This window comes from Myxocyprinus asiaticus, chromosome 24, assembly GCF_019703515.2.
Source record: "Myxocyprinus asiaticus isolate MX2 ecotype Aquarium Trade chromosome 24, UBuf_Myxa_2, whole genome shotgun sequence".
In the NCBI taxonomy this organism is placed as follows: Eukaryota; Metazoa; Chordata; class Actinopteri; order Cypriniformes; family Catostomidae; genus Myxocyprinus; species Myxocyprinus asiaticus.
The window spans coordinates 19,812,900-19,832,894 of NC_059367.1; the positions used below are offsets into that span (position 1 = coordinate 19,812,900).

The 19,995-nt window shown below is 40.4% G+C and overlaps 1 protein-coding gene and 1 pseudogene across 1 annotated transcript; one reads left to right on the top strand and one right to left on the bottom strand.

Moving 5' to 3' along the window:
- The first annotated feature begins 193 nt into the window (after positions 1 to 193).
- On the top strand, positions 194 to 1,852 carry LOC127415068 (tubulin alpha-8 chain-like). The gene is made up of 3 exons (XM_051653553.1): positions 194 to 422; positions 659 to 807; positions 875 to 1,852. The coding sequence occupies exons 1-3, from the start codon at positions 245 to 247 to the stop codon at positions 1,850 to 1,852; spliced, it is 1,305 nt and encodes a 434-aa protein (XP_051509513.1). The 5' UTR covers positions 194 to 244.
- Positions 1,853 to 2,402: 550 nt separating this feature from the next.
- Positions 2,403 to 18,412, bottom strand: LOC127415392 (arrestin domain-containing protein 3-like; annotated as a pseudogene).
- Positions 18,413 to 19,995: the final 1,583 nt, after the last annotated feature.

Sequence of the window (19,995 nt, forward strand, 5' to 3'; positions counted from 1 at the left end):
GTTTTGAAGTATGTCATTAGCCAGCCAATTGAGTTTATGTTGACTGTTGTAGTTTCTGTGATTTTAGGATTTGAAGGCTTAGATTTAATTCCTGTTTGCTGTGATATTTGACTACAATGGTGAGATTGATTCTTCAAACTAACTTTAAATAGGATTTCAAGCATATTTTCAAGTGCGATCATGAGTTTTGTCTGGTTTTCAGAGGGAGTGTATCTCTGTACACATTGGTCAAGCGGGAGTCCAGATGGGAAACTCCTGCTGGGAGCTGTACTGTCTGGAACATGGCTTCCAACCAGATGGAACCATCGTTAATGATGGCAGCTCATTGATTGACTCCTCTTTTGGCACTTTCTTTAGTGAAACTGGTGCAGGGAAGTACGTCCCTCGAGCCATATTCATTGACCTGGAGCCAACTGTTGTTGGTAAGCCTGTTTAATTCTGTCCGGCTTCTGTTTCAGTTCTATGCTCCTATTGCCATTCTCTGTCCTTACTGTAGCTTTTTTTTTTTAAGCTGTAAAGAAAATGCAGTAGGTATACATTGATTGTACTGCCCCAGTGACCAGCTGTTGTACAGCCTTTGCAGTGTTGGGTATTTAAAATCTGGTGGATTCTGTGTGTCTGTGACTCCAGTTTCTTGTGCACAATGCTGCTTTTGTAGATGAAATCCGTAATGGAGCGTATCGACAACTTTACCACCCTGAGCAGCTTATCAGTGGCAAGGAGGATGCGGCCAATAATTATGCACGAGGTCACTATACTATTGGCAAAGAGATCATAGACTCCGTTCTGGACCGTATGCGCAAAATGGTGAGTTGTGACATTCACAAGTGTCTTAATTACTGGCTATTTTAAACTCTTCTGCTGTTTCTTCTAGGCAGATCAGTGCACTGGTTTGCAGGGCTTCCTGATCTTCCACAGTTTTGGTGGAGGAACAGGCTCTGGTTTTACGTCTCTCCTAATGGAGCGACTGTCTGTCGACTATGGTAAGAAGTCAAAGTTGGAGTTCTCGGTGTATCCTGCCCCACAGGTGAGCACCGCTGTGGTGGAGCCCTACAACTCAATTCTAACGACTCACACAACACTTGAACACTCCGACTGTTCTTTCATGGTGGATAACGAAGCCATATTTGACATCTGTAAGAGAAATCTTGATATTGAGCGCCCGTCCTACACCAACCTGAACCGACTCATTGCCCAGATTGTGTCCTCTATCACCGCATCTCTGCGGTTTGATGGAGCTCTGAACGTGGACCTCACGGAGTTCCAGACCAACCTGGTCCCATACCCTCGTATCCACTTCCCACTGGTCACCTACTCCCCCATCATCTCTGCAGAGAAGGCGTACCATGAGCAACTATCCGTACCAGAGATCACCAATGCCTGTTTTGAGCCGGCGAACCAGATGGTGAAGTGTGACCCTCGCCGAGGCAAATACATGGCCTGCTGTCTGTTGTACCGCGGTGACGTGGTGCCGAAAGATGTTAACACTGCCATTGCCAACATCAAGACTCGACGCTCCATCCAGTTCGTAGACTGGTGTCCCACAGGGTTTAAGGTTGGCATCAACTATCAGCCGCCAACTGTTGTACCAGGAGGTGATCTGGCCAAAGTGCAGAGAGCTGTCTGTATGCTGAGCAACACCACAGCAATCGCAGAAGCCTGGAGCCGCCTGGACCACAAGTTTGACCTAATGTATGCCAAAAGGGCTTTTGTACATTGGTATGTGGGTGAAGGGATGGAGGAGGGAGAATTCTCAGAGGCACGAGAGGACATGGCTGCCCTGGAGAAGGACTATGAGGAGGTTGGTGCTGATTCTGCTCAAGATGGTGAGGAGGATGAGGAAGAGTATTGATGAGTTTGACCTTTGTAACTTAATAAATTTGTAGCATGAAACCTTTTGACTTCTGTCTCTTGGGTATAAGGTGTGTTAAATATGGAGCATATGGTTGGCCTCCTGTGGCTGTGTAATGTGCTTCCTGTAGACATTATTACCTGCTGGGACTAGTCTACAATCAAAACCGTGAAGGATTTCTGCGCAAATGCTTTACTGCTTGTAAAGCAACAATGGTAGAGAACTGCTATCAAACTTAAGTCAGAAGTAACTGCACTTGTTTACCAGCAGAGGGAGGCTGAACTTATTCCCCTTCCTGTCGTCCAAAGAGGGCTGGCTTTGAGGTCTGGGGATCACCGTTAAATCATCTGCTTAAATTTAAGTGAATTTGATCCGATCTCCCTTCCCCCACTTTTAAAGCATTGTTATAAATGTTAACCCTATACCTTGCAAAAATATATCTGTGCTCTTCAGAATTAATTCTTTGTTTTCAACTCCGGAAGCTCAGTTGCTCAAATTCCACTTTATTCTGAGGGTCCAAGGTCTCAATAGCTGCGAGTCGACATCCTTTTCACTGTGGTGTCCGTACACTCAAGGGAGCGGTGGGATCGTACACTGGGAAGAGCAGCAGCACACTGGAGCGGAGAGGTTGTCTGTGCAAATGTTGTTTGGTGGGGGGGGTCTGCGGAAGAGATCCGTTTGAGTGCCGTTGCTTCTGACAGGCAGAGTCTCCCTGTTTCTGTGAGGGCTTAAGTGTCATTGTAAGTGTCTGTTCTAAAAGTAACATGACCAACTCTCTCTGAACTGATACTGAGATTGGAGAAAATATAGCCAATAATGAAGACCATACACTGTTTGGCATGGTAAGTTAAATTTAGAACACTTGAGTAAAAACTATGACCAATGGAGTCATCTGGATTTTTATGCTGCTTTTTGACGCTTTAAAGTTTTGGAACCTGTTGATCTGCATTTTATGAACCTACAGAGTGGAGACATTCTAAAACTAAGTCTCTCTAAAAAGTAACTTAATATCCATAGTTTTTCTGGATGGAGAAATTTCAATGCATTGTCTTGTACAAATAGTATACCTATTACATACTGTAAATACATGCGCATGTGCCTATTATAAAGCCCATTTGACGGTGGCGATTTTAGGTGGTGGCCTGGGCCACCCCTGAAATCTCATTGGCCACCCCAGAACTGATTGGTAGTTCATCTTCACAAGAATGAAGAACCAATAGAAACACCTGTCAATCAAAGATGATGTCTCGGGTCATTTGATTTAGAGCCACACTGACCCAGGGTCAGTTTACTATTTCTGACCATTATAGTAGTGGTGGGACTGAAGCTGTGTGAGCTGATCTTTGATCAGTGGGGGGAGGGGCAGGTGGCGGGTGCCAGGTCTGGAGTATAATGGGCGGTCAGAAGCACGAAGCTGACACGAGCTAGCGTCTACCTCCAACTTCCAATGAGTTGACGATGTTGATTTATGGTCAAAAAGAAAGCTGTTATTTGAGAGGTATGTTCATCTAATCTAATGTTTAATTTATCCCGAATTACCATGTGAATGTGAAAACATTTCATTGTTACAGTAGCTAGGTTAAAGAGTAAGCTAGACCCTACACCACATTCAGCATGTTGTCTTTATATTGACAAATATGAAATGCCATGTTTTCTGATTTAATGACGGAGGTGTGTAAAGCGTTTTACAGATGTATGTTTAATAGCTAAAGTTATTTATATGGCTAACCTGTGTGTGAAATGGAAGGGTTTGTACTGTGACTGTACTTTTTAAATCTTTACATGAGTTATTTGAGCTCTTTATGTGTCTTATTGGTCAGCGCAAAATCATCAATTTTTATACCCTTGGCATTTTAAATCTGCAGAGGCAGGGCAAATTGCACTTAAATGCCGTAAATGATTTGACTGAATATTACCAAATAAAATAGTCAAAGTAATTGAAGCTATCTGAACATGTGGAAAATAAACCTGAGTAGACACCGTAAATAGTTTTGTTTTTTACTGTATTCAGAGCTCAATCTGCAATTTTGGGGTTTCCAGACAGACACCTATAAGCCCTCATAGTCAATTTTACACTGATTTGTACCCAATTTAACTATTTCTGCTGGATATTAGCTATAACTGCACTAAATGAATGAATAACTGATTGAATTGCGCCTCAATCAGTTATCACCTGTACTTGTATCTTTTTATGATTATACACTATACCTGATGTTATATGCAGATTAATTCTCTACAATGAGAATAGCTCTTAAAAATGTGTAACTGACTTTTCCTAAACAATTACTGATTTTAAAAATGGATGTTATGTTAAAATAACCAGAGATTCCCAGAAACTGTAATAGGTTGAAATAGAACCGGAATAGAAAACTGTCAAATGTCAAAACAACAGTCTGATATTGAATAAAATTCAGTAAACGCTAACATGAGTTTAAGAATTCATTTATTCTACATGTGTAGATGTTGGAGCAATGCGATATTTACACATTTTGATCATGTGCCATTCATAAAGGTTCTCCTGGTATCGCCACCCCCACACTAGGTCTGTGCCCCATCTTGGCCACCCCAGTAAAAATGTCCTGGATACGCCACTGTCCATTGAAAGACTGTGTTATTGGTTAAAGTCCTAGCGAGTATGAGGTAAAATGCTGGTGCTTTTACACACCATTGTTGTAAGTATAGACTTGCATTTTAAGATCAGGACAATTATTTGGAGAATATCTTGCAGAAAAGAAATGGCACCTGTGAAAAGGGATGATTTTCTATCCATTCTGAAGTGGCACTTCAATAAATTGCCCTTTTGACGGTCTCGGTGTTTGTTCTGTCTTTTCTGAGTGCTGAAGTAAAGCAATTATTAATTTACACATTTGATTCCGTTATTCATTTTATCTGACTCCAATTTTAAATTGACCTAATTTATATTTAAACTCTAATTTCTGATCATGCTTTTAATTTAACATTTTTAGGTTATTGATTACTCAATCCTCTTCTATCCATTGTCCTTTCGATCTTTGGAGACTTACACAGGCTGTTAAGTTATGTAAACCTCCCGAAAATGGATAGCCAGTTCCGTTCTTAGTCAGCGGTTTTAGGGTTAACTAATATCGTCTGTTTTGGCTCGTCTCCTAACCAGATGATATAGCGCTTAGTCACATACATACAACTTGCTAAGATGGGCGGTGAGCAGTGACTGAGTCTTTAAATGACTTTTTCCTACCTGGATGTCCTGAGTGGTTTCTGCTATATTAAAGCTCCAGTATGGTCTACCCTGGTCTAATGAAATTCAAATCCTACCCGGCTGTCCTAGGTGGTTGTCCTACCTGGTTGTCCTGAGTGGTTTAAATTCAAACTGAATGTCTTTAAATGGCTTCCTCCTATATTAAAGCTCCAGTAATGATATAAATTATTTCAGAGGAATTCAGAATAAATCAAATGATAACTTGTCAGGTAGGATATAAAACATTGTTGCAGAAATTCAAAGCCAATTTCACATGATCAGAATAAACACGCATTACTAAAAATAAAAGACATGTCAAAGAAACATACCTGACAAAACTGCATGCAGTGGTACAGCATGAGAGATCTGCTTACAGATTCCCTGAGCTTCCTGCCAACTTTCCTTAAATATCTAGACAGAATAAACTGTGTACCAAATGGTATTATCCTTTGAACAATGAGAATTTGGGGGTGAATGGGTTCTTGACTACCTGGGGTTTAACCTTATTAACATACAGGAGATCATTTCAATTGTAGATCAAGGAGGGGGATAGACCTCCAGAATTATGCAGTATTTGGCAAAGACCTTAACAGTGTTACCATTAGTTTTATCAACATGAGAAAGAGACCATTATACCAGTCGCACAGAGATCTCTTAAATGATATCAAACACATACAGTTGCATTCTTTGTTTTCATGGTATTTGTTATATTTTACATATAAATCTTGTGTCTTTGTGTTGGTCCAGAGCTGTTGAAGGGGAGAAGGGGGAGAGAGAAGAGGTGGCAGCAAGGTGATTTGCAATTTATCACACTGTGGTTATATTCAGGTGTAGATTTCAGCTTTTGTGAGTTCTATGACTTTTACCGGAAATGGTGCCTTTTGGTTGTAGACATCCTGGTGCCAGCCTTGCACACCTTAGTACAAAGATATTTTCTAAGAAATCATGAACAATTAAAAGTATGTGGATACATTACATTTTGTAATTGCCCTTGCCCTTCATATATTGTATATAGAAAGCTGTTTGTAAAGTGTAGAAAGTAAACAAAAGGATGCTCATTGGATATGTTAATTTGAGATTCAGTTTAAATATAGTTTGGCCAGGTCCGGGTATAGTCCTGCCTTCATTGCTTCGGCTGAGACCCCGTCATATAAAAGCAAGATGATTAGTGGGAGTTTAATCAAAGGGTTTTTAGTGAATGAAACATCCAAAATAACCTGCAACAGAAAGAACAAACTAGATTTTGGGTCATTAGAGAGAAACTTCTAACCATAAAACAGTGTGTAATTTTTTCCATGACAGTTTCTTATTTATTGCAAGTAACCTGTCTTTTATTTTAATTCCTTAGTTCCATTAAAACAAATGAACTATTCATAAAGACTTGACTCAAAATCAGCTGTTTAAACGACCACTGACATAAAAAGCCAGTCACAAAAAAATTAAACCACTAATTACAAAGAACTCTCACAGTGCCTTGTACTAACCTCCAGTATCGCTAAGGTAAAATCAAACATCTACAAATACACCACATTGATAATGTTGTAGTCTATTAAATTTGATAATATACTGTAATGTCTTGGATTGGGGGTTAGTTGGGGGTGGATATTAGAAAATTTGGAGCTGATGTTGTTGCTGTTAAAAATTTATTGCCCACACATACTGTACTGTAAGGTTGCAAGATACCCAAACCACACTTTTTTTTCCACTGTTCAACATACGGTATAAGACATGGTATTTTTCTGTGAGTTTGGTGCTTACAGAACCAGTTTCAGCCCATCATTTCTAAAGTTGGTTGGTGCAAAACAAAGTCTTTCAGAAGAAAGGGGAAAGAGAGGTAGGCTCACTAACTTTACTGTTATTGGTCAATTATTGAATCAAATTACTGCTCAATGGCATTGTTGTTCTCCTTTCTTGAATACAAATCACATACAGTAAATCATCTGTGCAGCTGAAATAAAATCAAAACATTTAGGAAACCTGGTAAAGTCCTAGTTTTTGGATACATACCTTCAGTCTATACTCCACTTGGAGGATACGGCAGTTTTGATTGGTGGGGGTGATTCCTGAGGGAATGGCTAATACTTTAGGCAGATTCTCTCTGGTGGAAGAAGCTAAAGAGTCTCCCTTTTCCTTCAGAATCTCAGTGGTATAGACTGCTCTGTTGCCCCCAGCAAAGAAGCTCTGTTTCTAGTAGATGATGTATTTTTGCACAATTTTACAAGTTGAGCTGTTGACAGTTTCACTACTGACAACCAGTCCTTCACCTGTTTGGGATTTAAACAAATGCATTATAGCTTGCAAAAAAAGAATCATATAAATGTTTTCATGTTATTTAATGGTCTTTGTTCAAGAGTGTCCTTCTAAAATGTTAATTTAATATCTTAAGAAGCTGTAGTAAAATCCCACTGGGATTATTTAAAGTGCTTCTTACTTAGGCTACTGTAGATACTTTTGGTAGGTTTGTCTAAGATTATGCTACATTCTGGTTATTGTTTGTGTTACCTTGCTGATAGCCTTGTCTTTCTGAGGTGCCTGAAAAGTACACACAAAAAAGAAATAATAATAACTGGTTACAATTCACTGAGTAACAAAACATTAAAGAGCTATCTAATCAGTTATTGCTTCTCATTCACAGATAGTTGTTCAGTCACTACTGGATTAAAGTGGTAATGAGTTCTATTATTATTGTTCCACATATTCAGTATATTTCCTGAAACACAAACTGCAGTAAAGGAATAGTTCACCCAAAAATTTAAATTCTCTCATTATTTACACACCTTCATGCCATCCCAGATGTGTATAACAAACAATTTTTTTTAGAAGAATATCTCAGCGCTGTAGGTCCTTAAAAATGCAAGTAAATGGGTTTCAAAATTTTTGAAGCTCCAAAAAGCACATATAGCGATCATAAATGTAATCCCTACAACTCCAGTGGATTAATTTAATATCTTTTGAGGCAAAATGGTAGATGTATGTAGGAAATATATCATTAGATAATTTTTTTGTATTTCACACGTCAGTTCTCACGTGAACTTGCCAATGCGCTTATGTCACATGAGAGGCTGTGTGACCTCGACCCTTGTGAATTTTTAGTAAAAAAAAGATTTAAATATCGATCTATTCCTTACACGCACCTAGCATTTAGCTTCAGAAGACATTAATCCACTGGAAATGTATGGATTACTTATCCATATGCACTGCTGAGCCAAAACATTATGACCACCCTGCCTAATATGCTGTTGGTCCTCCGCTTATTGTTGGCAGACATATAGCGCCGACCCGCTGAGGCATGGACTCTACAAGACCCCTGAAGAATACCTGTGGTATCTGGCACCAAGACATTAGCAGCAGATCCTTCAAATCCTGTAAATTACAAGGTGGAGCCACCGTGGATCAGACTTGTTGGTCCAGCACATCCCACAGATGCTCAATCTGAATGAGATCCTGGGAATTTGGAGGCCAGGGCAACACATAGTTCATCATGTTCCTCAAACCATTCCCGAACAATGTGGGCAGTGTGGCAGGGTGCATTATCCTGCTGAAAGAGGCCACTGCCATCAGAGAATACCATTGCCATGAAGGGGTACCTGGTCTGCAGTGATGTTTAGGTTGGTGGCACATGTCAAATTGGCATCCACGTGAATAGCAGGACCCAGGGTTTCCCAGCAGAACATAGCCCAGAGCATCACACTCCCTCCACCGGCTTGTAATCTTCCAACAGTGCAACCTGGTGCCATTACTTCCCCAGGCCATCCACGTGATGTAAAAGAAAACGGGACTCATCGGACCAGGTGACTTTCTTCCACTGCTCTAAGGTCCAGTTTCGACGCTCAAGTGCCCATTTTAGCTGCTTTTAAAGGTGGTCAGAGTGCCCATGATGGCCCCTGTCCAGTCTGCGGCTACACAGTCCCATACGCAGCAGGGTGCGATGCACTTTGTGTTGTGACACATTCCTCCCATAAACATCATTAAAATTTTCTGTGACTTGTGCCACCTTCTAGTAGACCTTCTGTTGGTTCGATCCAGATGGGATAGCCTTCATTGCCCTGGTGCATCAATAAGTCTTGGGTGCCCAAAACCCTGTCAGCAGTTTGTGGTTTGACCCTCCTCGGACCACTGTCGGTAGGTACTCACCACTGCTGACCGGGAGCACCCCACAAGCCTTGCAGTGTCAGAGATGCTCTGACCCATAACTGACATCTGGCCATAACAATTTGGCCCTTGTCAAAGTCGCTCAGGTCTTCTGTCCATTTCTCCTGCATTCAACATGTTGGCTACAAGAACTGATTGTTCGCTTACCATCTAATCTACCCAGACCATGACATGTTAGGAGATGTTCAATGTTATTTGCTTCACCTGTGAGTGGTCATAATGTTTTGGCTCATCATAATGTTTTGTGCTTTTGAAGCTTAAAAAATGTGGCACCCATTCACTTGCATTTTATAGACCTACAGAGCTGAAATATTCTTCCAAAAATATTTATGTTCTGCTGAAGAAAGAAAGTAAAACACATCTGGGGTGGCATGGGTGAGATGAGAGAATTTAATTTTTGTCTGATTAACACTTTTTATTGATTCACACGATTGACAGAAAAGCAAAACATATATTCACAGAATCAACATTTAACCCCCATTATTCCCTTTCCCCCAGTCCCCAACCCCACCTTGACCCTCAACAAATATCCCTGTGGTCACACTTGAGTATACAAAAAAAAAAAAAAAAAAAAATATATATATATATATATATATATATATATATATATATATATATACAAAAAATAATCACACACATTTAAAACTACACTTCTCTCTCCACTGCCCCTCCCCGAGGCCAAATAGCTGCCCCATTTTTTATTAAATTAATCTAAGTTGCCTAGCCTTGATTCTACATGACATTTCCTTGAATGCCGCCACCCTCCCCATCTCTGTGCACCACTCTTGAGGGTGCTCCAGCCGACTTCCATCCCCTTAGAACAATCTGTCTGCCAATCATAAAATTGGCTAGGACCCAATTTTTTTATGTATTTAACCCCTATATTAATGACTGCCCCATCGCCTAAAATACAGAGTCTGGGGCAAAATTTAATTTGAGTGCCCAATACGTCACACATAAAACTCTGAACCCTCAACCAAAATTATTGGATCTTAACACACCACCAAAAAACATGGGTTGTGTCCCCATCTTCTTATTGGCATCGCGAGCAGGTGGGTATGTCTTTAAGACCAAACCTATACAATCTAGAGGGGGTCCAATAGAATCGATGTCAAATCTTAAATTGCATAAGTTGCACCCTTGCATCTCTAGAGTAAGACTTGACTTTGTTAGAATCCTAGCCCACACTCCCTCCTCCAATACCAAGTTTAGATCTTTTTCCCATAATCTCTTGAGAGAAGCCGAAGCTCCATCCCCCAGACTCTGAATTAGCAGGGAGTAATACACTGATGCCTCATGACCTTTTCCAAAAGCAGTAATCACCGCTCCCAGAGTATCTGCTGCTTGGGGGGGGGGGGGTATGCTACTATCAAAAATAGTACAGAGCAGGTGGCACAGCTGTAAATACCTAAAGAACTGAGATCTGGGAATCCCAAAATTTTGAACCATATTTTTAAAGGATCTCAACACTCCACTCTCATATAGGTCACCGAGTGTTTTAACCTCATCTCAATCCACTCTGTCCAGCAGAAAGGGGACTTATTAATACATAATTTTGGGTTCAGCCATATGCTCGAGGCTACACTTAAATAAATGTCTGATTTAAACACTCTGGACACTTTTGTCCATACCGAATGCGTATGCAAGATAATGGGGTGTAACTTAACTTCTCCGGTTAGTTTGATAGAAAGGCTTTACGATGGCGAAACAGTGGCAAGAACTTCCTGTTCAATACAAAACCAGGGAGCGGCTCTCTCAGGTGGAAGCAACCAATGAGCCAAATTTGTTTGAAATAAGATGTCCCCATCTAAAGGGAGAGATTGTAGCATGTACTTGAATTTCAGAATACAGTTGTTGGGCCTCATGTATTCAGATAGAAGACAAAGGCAGGCCTAACACAGTCGTAAAACCTAACTCAGGCCTTCGCATACCAGGTCATAAATTATACTGATAAAAATTGCACCAAAATCAAACAAAGGGAGTCCAAAACAGACTACAAATCCCGTGAAGCCTTGCTCACTAAAGGATCGAACTCTCAACTCCTATTGGATGAGGCACACAACAGAATGTCCCTCAACCATGACATCATCAGGAGTAGAAATACCTCTGAAGTGCTTCCGGGATTTGCTTCCAGCAACTTTGTTCGCCATGTGTAGACGCAGCTCATCGCTGCTTTCAGGTGCAGCCTCGTGGCACAAGGAAGTAACGTCCGACTTGAAACTGTGGCCATACAATCTCCATCTCGCTGGAGGAGTTGAGATTACTCTGTGTTCCACCAAACACTCTGACGGATCCGAAGGAGACCGCCGAGCAATCCGCATCTTCATCCGTTTGCCTGCAGAAGTGAAGAGATTAAAGATTTCTCTTCCTTCTTCAATCAAGTCAACGTTTCTGATTTCTCCGCCAGCCCCCCGAGAATCAGCAGCCATACCGACCGCCGACAGAGCGAGGAAACGGCCTCCCGTCATCTCCCGAGCCTTGAGGAACCGAGTCTGAGTTAAAGGACGGATGAACACAGATTCTGCATCCTCATGCAATTCAAGTAAGAGGTTTATGTCTGGGCAGAGATAGAATATTATAGTGTGTTATTCTTATGTTTCAAGGTTTTTGCTTGTTCAGTTTACGGACCGTCATGTCCGCTCATTAATACTCAGGGTATTAATTATCACGAATTTGATTTGCTGTATTGTGGTCCAACCATAGTGGGCTGTTGTGCATTTCCGCCATTGCGGGTGAGACTGGCAAACTGAGTTTATCCATTAAAGAATCAAAGAACGTGGGACTGTTTACAAGCCGTCCACCGCGCCTCTGAGTGATAAACTAACAGCTGCTTTCTCTCCCACGATCGCGAAATCGGCTTTGGGGCCATCACTTAATTCTCTCTCTCTCTCTCTCTCTCTCTCTCTCTCTCTCTCTCTCTCTCTCTCTCTCTCATATTAACCACACACACACACACACACGACCCCTCACAAACATTCTGGCACACATCTTTGGCTCGTAGATAGCTTCGTGATAAAGCTCAGCTTTGTCCCTAAGCTATTGTACAAGCGGATACACGCGGTAACTGGTAGACACCATTGACTGGTTTCTCTCCACCCACATTCGCGGCCATATTCCCTGGCCGGAAGTCTCGCTTGACATACTCTCCACGAGAGTCACATCCGCCATTTTGTGCACGTCCCTCCTTCACACACACACACACACACACACACACACACACACACCCTCATGTGTTATAGGATTATTTTGATTTCCATATCTAATCATATCACTGTTTAGTTTGTAGTTGTAAGTCGGAAGTTTATCGACTGCATTGTATTAATTATTAATTGATATTACTGCATAAATAAACTTTGCTTATATTACAAAGAGAAGTGTTTTGGTTTGTTTTGCATATGCCTGCGTCATGTTGATGGGATATCAGTGCTCGGATTCAAGCCTTAATTCATTGTTTTTTTTCCCCAAAAATCGATATTCTTCGGATGTCGATTTTCCTAAGAAATCAATCTAATATTGAGACTGTTATACTATCTGGTTATTAGTCCCTGATTCCAGGGTGGTGCCCCATCAATGTTAATCCTTATTAATATTCTGTTGATTTTTGATAATTGATAATTATCTTCGATGATTGTTGAATTTGAATGATCAGTAAGCTAGTGTTAATTTTAATTAATGTTTCATCGATGTTAACAACTAATGATTATCTTTGATAATTGTTGATTTAAAGGATTAAAAAAAGCTAACATTGATTCTCATCAATGTTCTGTTGATTTTAATAATTAATAATTATCTTTGATAATTATTAATTATTGCTAATAACCAAACCAGCTCCTAAACGTAGCGCACTACATTTACTGGAGCCCCGTGTGAGGATTTAATGAGTTAGATTCAATTAATTAATTTAAATATTAATTAATAACTAAAAACTAATTATTTCTGATAGTAATACTGATCTAAACAACCAGTAAAGCCCTACACAGTTAAGTTTAATAACATTAACCTTCCAATCATAGATAAATGTAATGAAGCCCACCTGCCCACATCGCTCGAAAACCTTTTTATTAAAGGGTCAAAATTAACTCTAACTAAATCACACAAATTTGCTGGGAATAAAATACCCAAATACTTAATGCCTTGTTTGGGCCACTGGATGGCGCCCGGCTGAAAAGCCGTTACCAGGCAGTACGCTGTCAGAGCCAAAGCTTTGGATTTAGACTAATTAACTCCTGAGAACTTAGAAAAGGAATTGATAATTCTGTGCAGGCAAGGCATGGATCTATTGGGGTCGGAAACGAATAATAAAATATAATCTGTGTAAAGCAAAAGCTTATGCGCCACACCTCCTGCCTTCACCCCTGGAAAATCATCCTCCTTTCTTATTGCGGCTGCTAAAGGTTCCAGGGCAAGACAGAACAATAATGGGGAAAGAGGGCAATCCTGCCGAGTGCCCCTATCCAGAGTAAAATAATCTGAAATTAATCCGTTTGTTTGTACCGCCGTTACTGGGTGTCTATAAAGTAACTTAATCATCCAATAAAAGTATTCCCGAACCCATACATTTCCAAAATCTTAAAATGATAATCCCATTCTACCATATCAAACGCCTTTTCGGCGTCAAGTGAGATGGTGGCGACAGGAGTCGGATCATTCGCCACTGACCACATGATAATGATGAAACGCCTAATGTTATCAGAAGAGCTACGGCCCCGAATAAACCCCACCTGATCTATATGTATAAGTGATGTCATAACTTAATCGGTTAGCCAAAATTTTTGACAATATTTTAACATCTAGCTGGATCAGGGAAATTGGACGGCAACTCTTACACTCGCTTGGATCTTTGTCCTTTTTAAGAATCATACTGATACGGGCTTGTGTCATGGTTGGCAGAAGCTTTCCATTTTAATTTAATGATTCCATATAAAATTCTAGCAAAAGTGGAGCCAGTTCTGTAGCATAAGATCTAAAAAATTCAGTGGCAAAGCCGTCTGGCCCCGGAGCCTTGCCTGTAGGCAAGGCCTTAATTACCTCATCAAGCTCCTCCAAGGTTATCTCAGAATCAAGAGAATTTTTTTGCTCAGACGTCAGTTTAGGAAGTTCTAATGGTTCCACAAAGTTTCTAATATCCTCTTCAGTAGACAAAGATGTGGAACTATAAACATCAAGATAGAATTCTTTAAAAGCATTATTAATATCAGTGGCCAAGATAAATATTTCACCACCAGCAGATTTCCCTGAGGTAGAAAAAAACTCTCTCTGTTTTATATATCTAGCCAGAAGCTTGTCCCCCGACTCAAAGTATAGCCAAAACTCCACCTTCAGCGACAAAATATCTGTATTTCAATTGGGTCAATTCTTTGAGGCCATTAGACGATATTCAGCACTTTAGATCTGCCTCGGCACTTTTAATATTCCCTTCCAATTCCACGAGTTCTTGTGTTTTGGATTTTCTGGTGAATGCGGCATACTGTATGATCCGGCCGATAAGAACTGCCTTAAGTTCCTCCCAAGCCGCGCCCACAGAAGATACTGAGGACCAGTTGGTCTCCATATAGACATTGATTTCAGCCTTTAGCATTTGTTGGAATTCAGGATTTTGCAAGAGCGATACATTAAAGTGCCAACTATATGATTTCCTTTTCTTCATATATGGCAACACCTCTAAACACACCAGGGCGTGATCAGAGACTAAAATGTTTCCAATTGCGCAATCAATGACAGATGAAATGAGGGAATTAGATATAATAAAACAAAATCTATTCTAGAGTAAATCTTATGGACTCATGAAAAAAAATTATAGTCCCTACCAGATGGGTTCAGAAGTCTCCAAATATATGTAAGACCAAAATTTGTACACATCCTGTGAAGTGTCAGTGTTGCTCTAGTGGGCTTGCACACTTTTGCTTCACTATGATCAAGCACTGAGTCCATCAAAAGATTGAAGTCTCCTCCCAATATTATATCAGGAGGGGTGCCAGCAACTTGCAACATCCCTTCAAGATCTATAAAAAAGCCCTGAGCATCAACATTAGGTGCATAAATATTAGCCAAAATAAGAATTTGTCCCTGAATTTCAGCTAAAAGAATAATAACTCTTCCTAATTTATCTTTATTTGAATTGTAGATGTTTACTTATCAGCATAATGACTCCCCGGCACTTACTCGAGCCAGCACTATAAAAAAAAATGCCCACCCCATATCTTTCCAAATTTTTCAGCTTCCTGCGGAGAAAGATGCGTTACTGGAAGAAACACCATATCATATTTCTTATGCTTAAGAAAAGAAATAACCTTCCTTCTTTTTATGGGGTGCCCCAATCCATTCACATTCCACGTGAGAGAGACAATCCACTCCTAGTAACATATGACATTTTGACATATAAGAAAATATAGATTGTGTGTCAAAAACAAGATTATAAAGACCACATTGCAACATTAGTGTGACAATCAAAACCCAAACTTCCCCCAGAAGAAAACAAACAGAAAAAGAAAAACGTGCGCATTAACCCCCTTGCACGACAGCGCCAACTGTCATCCATCCCTCCAAACTCAAACGGTCCATGTACGCCTACGAGAGCCCCCGCGACAACCTTGCCATTGGATTACTCAAGTCTGGTGTTTCTATATAAATTTTGTGAGACAGAATTACACAGCAAAAGATAATCTATAAAACAAACTCCAGCTAATAGGTGGAATAAACACACAGAGAGTGTAGCTTCATCCATAAAACTGTCCTGAAGGTGTGACACTCTACAAAATAAACTCCAGCCGCTAGGCGGAACCAGAACAAAAAGAATGCGCAGATTCTTCAAACAGTCAAGCGAATGTTCAATGAGCTGGTCCACTCAGCTGCAACATGATTGCAAACAAATTACTAAATTACTCCAATGTCTTTGCAAGAAATACTCCACAAAACAAACCCCAGCCAACAGGAGAAATAAGCATAAAGAGCATGTAGATTCATCCACAAAACTGTCCCAAAGGTGTGCCACTCTACAAAATAAACTCCAGCCGCTAGGCGGAATTAGCACAACAAAAAAAAAGCGTACCAAATCTTCAAACAGTCAAGCGTATGTTCAGTGAGCCAGTCCACTCGGCTGCAACGTGAGTACAATAAGATGACTTGTTCACTCCATTAACTTTATGAAGGACATCGCTTGCTGTGGGCATATGAATGTTTTACGACAATCCTTAGCATCTATTCTCAGTTTGGCTGGGAATATCAGTGTAAAGGGACCTTCCATTGGTGTAAAAGTTTCTTGCATTCCTTGAATCGATCACGCTTCTGTCTTGTTAAATAAACAAAGTCTGGGAACAAGAAAATGCTGTGATTCTTCCAAGAAAGCCTTCCTTTACTCCTTGACTTGCATAACAAAAAATCTTTATCAGATTATCTCAGAAATTTGGCCAGAATTGATCGGGCCTGTCTCCCTCTGCGGATTGACGAGCAGGAACCCTGTGAACTCGCTTGATTTCCAGCTTATGGCCTGCTATGTTGAACAGATTCGGAAAGAGCCCATCCAGGAATTTCAACATATCCTGTCCCTCTGCTCCCTCAGGAATTCCGACAATACGGACGTTATTCTGCTGGCTACGGTTCTTCATGTCCTCCAACTTCTCCCAGACACGCTCCAAATCCACCTTGGTTGCTAGCGGATTAGCAGATAATTTCCTCTCCGATGACTCCAGATGATCGATCCGTTTCTCAACATCCCCCACTCTTGTAACCACCTCAGTGAATTTCGCCACCATGGCAGTGATTGATCAATGTATCACAGCAAGATCTTCCAAGTCATCATCAAACTTTGTCAGCCTTGCTGTAATTTTCAGCATCTCTCACTGCATTTCTCACACTTCTCCGACTAAATCAACTCCCAGGCTCACGGCCTGCTCAGGGGAGTCAGCTTGAGCATGTAAGTGTCTTTTAATGTCTCGAGAACCCAAGGATTTTGAATTATTTGGCATACTGTCCTCCTAGATCAGTTATGGAATAGAGCGTATCGAATCTCACCGGTTTATGTCATTAAAAGTGTTAAAGCTAGCAAAGTGCGCATAGCTCACTGTTCACACGTCCGATCCTCGCATGGCATCCCATGACCCCCCTGAGAATTTACATTTTTGTGTGAACTATTCCTTTAAATGTGTCCTTGAATTTGACCTGTAGCTTAACTGATAATTATTGTGATTATACCATGAGTGTTATATGATCATAATCAGCTCGGGAAACAAAGGTGAACTTTGTTTCAGATTTGCTTGCAGCACGCAAAGGCCTGTTCAACTTGGCCAAAGGCCTGCTCAACTTGGCCAAAAGTCTTTAGTGGACTTTACCATGAGCACCTTTAAAAGACGAGAGGAGACCACTGTGAAAGAGGCACATTCTGCATTAATCACTGACAGTCTTCAGGTAAAAATACACTGTTACATGTGATGCTTTAGATTTACAGCATATACAGTACGTCCTGCCACTTACAGCTCCTACCATATCAAAGTATTGACTAAATTGAATAAGTAAAAGTTATAGAGTTCACACTGTCCGTTTCAAAGGAAGTCAGATTTCCACTTGGGAATTGATAAAGCAAATACTATCTATCTATCAATCAGACAAATTCATCAACCAGATTCATCAACTGTGTGTCAGAGGAAGAAAAAGATGTTAACTTACTGGCATGGAAGTTGGAAAGCAAAAGGGAACACATCTAGTCCAGTCACAAGAGTGACAAAGCCTTACAGAAGGTACACACAAATTACAAGCACACACAAAAAGACACATGGTGTAAAATATTTTTTATTTATTTTTTGCCTTTGTTTTACATTTTGATGATAATCTTTGCTGTAATCTAGAAACCTAAATATTGGGGGGGGGGTTTTCAAAGATTGTTTTGAACATATGAATGTGGGTATAATAGCATCTGTATCATGAGAAATTACTGTACCATATGCTTTATCCTCTGGTAAGACAGACAGTGTGTGAGAAATACTTTTTTTTTTTTTTATCCCAGTAGGTCACACTTTATTCCCTTTGTGTCTCAGTCCATGACACATCAGCTTTGCCTTCGCCTTGACAGTGAGAGATTTAATCTTCGTCTCCTTTGTGACCTCCACGATAACACTGCCTGTCAAAGTATCCCCATTACTAAAGGTGTTGAAGTAATTTAGGGCATCATACTCAATAGCGAAGCTATCGATTGTCATCTCCTGTAAAAGCAGATGAAGACTGAAACTGTATTATTGTTGTAAATGGATTTGTAAGATGCCTGGAGTTGTAATTATACCTCCTGTCTTTAAAAGAGAAACCTGGGGGTATTCGTATTGATGGAAAGCTCACCAAACTGGCTTAATGAGTTTCACTTTGAAAGGACATGCCTCTTACCTCACAACATCTACTACAACAGGTTTAACAAGTAAATTAAGTAATAAAACACAGTCTCTTGTCGTCACCTCAGTCCGTGTGTGAAAATTATTTGTCAAATCTTTAAAAGTATTTTCCTCCTTTTCTGAAGAAAACGAGAAGAATGTTCAGTCCTCAATCAGTTAACCAAGTCAAGAATAATCCTACCACATTGGTTGGTTATGAAAAATCAAATCCGTTGTACGGGACAGTGAAATCGTCAGCATGTTCTGTTCAAGGTTTTTCCAAGGGGTTACTCACCATCAATTAATTCAACTCAGAGCTTCACTCAATCAAGCAATTTGAAAGAAAAAGACCTGACCTGTTTATATAAAACAGGTTCAGTCAGATTAAATGTTCATAAACCATGACATTTTCATCATTGTGTGACAAATTTTACCTTACATATGGTACACTGAATACTTGTATACTTGTTACATATCATATCAAATGTTGCTGTACAACATATATCTAATTAAGTTCTTAAAGTGACTACACATATGATAAAGTGAGAGCGCTGTAACTATTTTTATAGTGTCAGAGAGTCTACTGGGAATCTGCTTTTAGAGCAGGGTAGTGTAAACAGCAGCATTGTGAAGTAGGAAATGAAGCTGAGAATACAGTTCATGGAAAAACAAAGGTTACTCTGCTCTCAGTGCACCTGCGCCATGAACCTGAGCTTTAATTAGTTCATCATGGCTCTTTGTGTTTTGTGGTTACAATTTCAACCACAATCACTGTCTATTGTTTGATAATTGTCCTCAAAACTATTTTAAGATGCTTATTATGTTTACAAATTGCAATGACTGATGAGGCAGTTAAGTTTTGTTGACAATAAACAGTGTATATTGTTATGTGCTTAATGGAAATGTGTGGAATTAGATTCTGAGCAGCTGAATTTTTCTGTTGTTGTGATCCATTTTCTCCACTTTGCAAGCACATGGTGCATACACAACGATGAGCCAAAACATTATGACCACCTACCTTATATGCTGTTGGTCCTCCGCGTGTTGCCAAAACAGCGGCGACCCGCCGAGGCATGGACACTACAAAACCCCTGAAGGTGTCCTGTGGTATCTGGTGCCAAGACATTAGCAGCAGATCCTTCAAGTCCTGTAAGTTGTGAGGTGGAGCTGCTGTGGATCGGACTTGTTGGTTCAGCACATCCCACATATGCTCAATCGGATTGAGATCTGGGGAATTTGGAGGCCAGAACAACACCTTGAACTCTTCATCATGTTCCTCAAACCATTCCCGAACAATGTGTGCAGTGTGACAGGACACATTATCCTGCTGAAAGAGGCCACTGCCATCAGGGAATACCATTGCCATGAAGGGATGTACCTGGACTCCAACAATGTTTAGGTTGGTGACGCATGTCAAATTG

Excerpts from the sequence above, each read along its gene's own strand:
- LOC127415068 (XM_051653553.1), top strand. The coding sequence starts at position 245 with ATGGGAAACTCCTGCTGGGAGCTGTACTGTCTGGAACATGGCTTCCAA. Across the intron at positions 423-658 it reads CCTGGAGCCAACTGTTGTTG|ATGAAATCCGTAATGGAGCG; the intron begins GTAAGCCTGTTT and ends CTGCTTTTGTAG. Across the intron at positions 808-874 it reads TGGACCGTATGCGCAAAATG|GCAGATCAGTGCACTGGTTT; the intron begins GTGAGTTGTGAC and ends TGTTTCTTCTAG.